We start from the raw sequence: 4512 nt of genomic DNA, 5'->3' as shown, positions 1-4512 counted from the left end.
AAATAGTTTGACGAGTTGGCTTGCTAGCATGCCAAGACGAGGGGAGATTTTAAACTCGACGACCTAAATTGTCCTGTCCTACTCAGTTTTCGACGGATTAAAAGTTATATTTAGGCTTAAATTGGATCGGTCCGCTTTGTCATCCTACTCGCAAGTACTTCCTCCGTTTCAAAATGAGTGTCGCTTTAGCCAATTGCACACAGATTAAGGAATGGAATAAAATAGTCAAATGTCATAGCAATTTTACCAAATTATCCTAATCAATTATTGGTTTGTTTTCCATTAAAGAAAAAATAATACTTTGGAAGTAGTGTAACATAATATTAATTGAATGGTACAATTGAAAAGAAAAAGTTATTATTGCATTGGAAACTGAAAGCGACATTCATTTTGAAAGCGACATTCATTTTGAAACAATTTTTTTTTGGCTAAAACGACACATATTTTGAAACAGAGGGAGTATCATATCAGTTACAAGTGTCACAAGAGAAGATAAGCAAGATGAAAAGGAGCGCATCAAGCAAAGGAGCAGAATGAGAGTTAATAGAGAGGAGTAACACCTTATAATAAAAAAAGATGTTCTCAACCAAAACGGCTTCTTCCACTTCAACACTCTACTCCTCCACTTCCAGAATCTTCTCCTCGCCCTCCACGCTACGACGTCGTTTACCAATCGTAGGCGCGTTTTGCATGCTCACTTTGGGATTCTCCAATTTCTACACAGGGTGTGTGCGTGCGTGCGTTCAATCTCAAATTCTATTGATTTCTTTCTCTCCACATGTTTTGTTGAATTGCTTCTGTTGTTTTGTTTCAGATCCAAATTGAGTAGCAGGTTTTCAACTAATTCCATTAGAATGGAAGGGAGTACCAATAACACCACTGTTCCAAGCATCGTTGTATATGTTACCGTTCCCAACAAAGAAGCAGGTCCCATGTTTATTTTTTATTTTTTATATCTCTTATGTATTTAATTAATTTAATGGCGTGATTGTTTGTTTGATTTGATACATGTTATTGGTTTTGTAGGTAAGAAATTGGCTGAAAGCATTGTCACAGAGAAGCTTGCAGCTTGTGTCAATAGGGTACCGGGTAAGTAACATAACAATTTCTTAGTCCCAATCTGTTTTGTTTTTTGTTTAGAATTAGTTGCAAATTACTTAAGCTTAGTACTTATGATCACTATATAAAGTGTATTATTATACACTCGTTATAATCAACTCTTCTCATTCGATTAATTCCAAATAATCAATCTTTATCTCAATTTATCTCTCTCTTTGTTAGCCAGCCTCTACCTTGCGTACTTTGGCATGTTTAGTTTCCGGAGAATTTGTTTGGTTGTTTGTTCTTTTACATTCCTCATGATTACCAAAAGGAGGATGGACTACAAATAAGATTATATTTGCATTGTGATTGAATGTATCAGTGTGAACATCCATCTTGGGTTAGGAAGGGGGTTATTTTGCTTTGTAAGACAGGGTGGGGGTTACTTTTCTTGCATCTGTGATCTATCTATATCTATATTATGAACATTTTAGCAAATTTTGACCTTCTTTTTTTGTATTTTTTGTTGGACTCTGTTTACATGATTAACTAGAGTAGAATATGGTTCTATTAATTTAAATTGGTTGTTCAAATTGAACATATTGTATTTTTTTCCTCCTTAAATTACCATTTCTGAGCATACCATGTGACTTGGGACTTGGAAGTCATGGGCTCAAATGAATTTTGAAAACAACCACTCTACTTGTGGCCTCATTTACTCTCGAGAGACAAGTTTACCATTTCTCGATGTGCCTTGTGCATTGGGCCACCCTTTACCATTTCTTAGCATATAATTAATTGCTAAATCATAAACTAAAAACAGATTTCCCTTGAGGCATTGTCATAACTGCTTTTTTGCATCCTTTGCCGTGGCTTTGACCACACGCGAGCATGCTCTTAACTTAATCTTGAATGAGCTTGATAAGTATTCAAGTCCTTGGGGGGAAGAACCAAGCCATTTATATACTCCATCAACTATCGAGCATCCCACAACTCAATGTGGGACTTGGGCACCCAATAACATCCAAGACCCTATTATCGCACCACCCATAAGAGCCGACATCCTGGCAGTTGACACTTTACAACGCTTTATTTGGCCTTTCCAGTCAGCCCTCTATAGGTAGCCCTTTGAGCCACCAACAACCATATCTTATACCAATCGGTAAGTATTCAAGACCTTATTATCGCACCACCCCTAAGAGCCGACATCTTGGCGGTTGACACTCTCCAACACTTATTCGGCCTTTCTAGTCAGCCCTCCATAGGTAGCCCTTTCTGAGCCACCAACAACCATGTCTTATACCAATCGGTAAGTATTCATGCCCTTGGGGAACCCTCCCTTAAAAGCTAGCTATTAAGGGAAAAGAACCAAAGCCGCTTAAAACCCAAGTCCCTATTAGAACTCCACTCATTGACATCTATCTTCACTTTTGAGTTTCTTTTTAACTTATGGCGTCACCGTCTCAAGCGCCTATGCAAACGGCCATCTTTCTGGTAGGGTGAAATGGATTGAGTTTCATATGATCTTCATTTAATTTGTTTTCTAACAAGTTAATTATATAGTTCTGGCATCCCATTTCTGACCTTTTAAAACCATGTGTATTATGTATTGTGCAGGTATAGAATCAGTATATCAATGGGAGGGAAAGGTATGGTGTGCAATATTCCTGTTGGTAAAGAATTACTGATATGAATTGAAACTTCTGTTTAAAAACGCCACGGTCCTAACTAACAATAAAAGTTCTTATTTTCTAGTGTGAGTTAATGTTCTTTTGGAGTTGTTTTAAAATTGAAAGTATTGTTGTAGCTTTGACTTTACCAGCTTTGTGTTGCAAACTGACAGATCCAAACTGATTCTGAGGAACTTCTTATAATCAAGACTAGGCAATCCCTTTTGGAAGCACTGACAGACCATGTTAAAGCAAATCATGAATATGAGTAAGGCTGATATACATCTAGAAAATAATCTTGCATGAAATTCAAAATTTGCTTTGCGTAATGTTTTCTGAGTTGCATATTTCACTTGATCCTGATAGAAAAGCTTGAAAAAAGGAAAACTTAAACTATATATCTGCCAAGATTCAAGAACTTAGGCACTGAATCCATATTGAAATGAATTGAGATGTAATTGTGGACAATAGGGCATTCACATGGCTCTTACTACTTCCTTTTATACTTTTTTCAGTGTGCCAGAGGTGATCTCCTTACCCATCACTGGGGGCAATCTCAAATATTTAGAATGGTTAAAAGAGAGCACAAGGGAGTGACTATCAAGTTTATAGCCTGATGGTGGGGTTCAAGTCTCGAGTTCTTCTGCCTTTGTGTGTCAAATAAACCTTGCCTGTAATATAACTAGTCAATGGTGTCTGAACATTACTAGGTAAAGGATGAGAATCAATGTTGTATTACTGCTGATGGCAGCAATGGGATGAATATGATTTGATGTGAGTGGAGATTTTCTCTGATTTTATGCATAAGGGGTCTTTTTTTTCATAGGTTGGTTTGTGTGTGTGTGCGCGCGTGCTTTTTTTTTTGAATCAAAACAAATTCAATTCATCTTATTAACAAGTAACTGACCCAACATTATAGGCATCAGTTTAAAAATATGGGGACTATCAGAAGAAATAGTCGTCCTTGCAAGTGTAAGCGACCCTATTCGCTTGTCTTCGAACATAAACCACAAAATAACTAAGATTGTTTTTCAGAAAGCTTCTTACGAGAATCAATAATTAACCCATACTCGGTAAAGTTCAGTGTTGCTATGAATGGCATGAACAACTTGTTGACAGTCTCAAACACAAACTTTCTCTTCACCTCTAGTCTCTAGAAAGTATCCAATGAATATCTTGTAAGAGAGCAACAACTTCACACCTTCATTTGTGTATATCCAGTTTGGAGCCCGGGATGTTCTCGTGGCAAAAGAACTCCTTGATAGTCTCGAACACAATACCCAGCACCGACAGCCAGTATGTCGTTGAAAGAAGAGGAGCCGACGTTACATATGAGGACGCCTTGCTGAATTTACTGCCATTGATGCATGGACTCCTTGTAAATTTTGTAGAGGCTTGGGGTTCTCTCCTAACCCCCATGACATGACCAATGTGGAGGTTTCTGCCCCTGGCTGTGTTAGCAGCAGATCAAACTTCTACAACTGGTTTTTGTGTTTGTTAAACAATCCATTCCCGGGGTTTGCTTTTAGCACTCCACTTTTATTCTTGTAGTTTCCCAAATAACCCCCTCTAACCAAGATCTTTCTTTCTTTACTGCATCCTCCTCGACATTAAAATCCTAAAACTGTTGATACAAAATTCCTTTACTCATCAATCTTCTTCCTCCTGTTTGCCCTTTGTTTGCCGTAGTGGTTTTCAATCTCATTTCATCTTTTGTTAGGTAGTAACTATATCTAAAATTTAAAGTTTTTTAAATTAAATTTTCAGAATACAATTCTTCATTGTCTAGAAATCTAAATTT

General features: G+C 37.2%; 1 protein-coding gene across 2 annotated transcripts; it reads left to right on the top strand.

Annotated features, from left to right (window-relative positions):
* Positions 1-503: 503 nt before the first annotated feature.
* On the top strand, positions 504-3534 carry CUTA (Nitrogen regulatory PII-like, alpha/beta). 2 transcript variants are annotated; one of them, XM_085755973.1, is made up of 6 exons: positions 504-725; positions 815-927; positions 1027-1089; positions 2659-2690; positions 2885-2979; positions 3227-3534. In XM_085755973.1, exons 1-6 carry the CDS (start codon positions 577-579, stop codon positions 3306-3308), a joined length of 534 nt encoding a protein of 177 aa, XP_085612099.1. In that variant the 5' UTR covers positions 504-576; the 3' UTR covers positions 3309-3534. The 2 variants fall into 2 exon arrangements, with proteins under 2 accessions (XP_085612099.1, XP_085612098.1); XM_085755972.1 differs by having other exon boundaries at positions 509-737.
* Positions 3535-4512: the final 978 nt, after the last annotated feature.

The sequence above is a fragment of the Medicago sativa genome, chromosome 3 (assembly GCF_051527215.1).
Source record: "Medicago sativa cultivar Bolivia chromosome 3, Bolivia_mono, whole genome shotgun sequence".
Lineage (NCBI taxonomy): Eukaryota > Viridiplantae > Streptophyta > Magnoliopsida > Fabales > Fabaceae > Medicago > Medicago sativa.
This window is presented reverse-complemented; position numbering and strand designations above follow the sequence as displayed.

Coding starts and splice junctions, on each gene's coding strand:
- CUTA (XM_085755972.1), top strand. CDS start 577: ATGTTCTCAACCAAAACGGCTTCTTCCACTTCAACACTCTACTCCTCC. Junction 738..814: donor TACACAGGGTGTGTGCGTGC/GTGCGTTCAATC, acceptor GTTTTGTTTCAG/ATCCAAATTGAGTAGCAGGT. Junction 2,980..3,226: donor AAAGCAAATCATGAATATGA/GTAAGGCTGATA, acceptor TACTTTTTTCAG/TGTGCCAGAGGTGATCTCCT.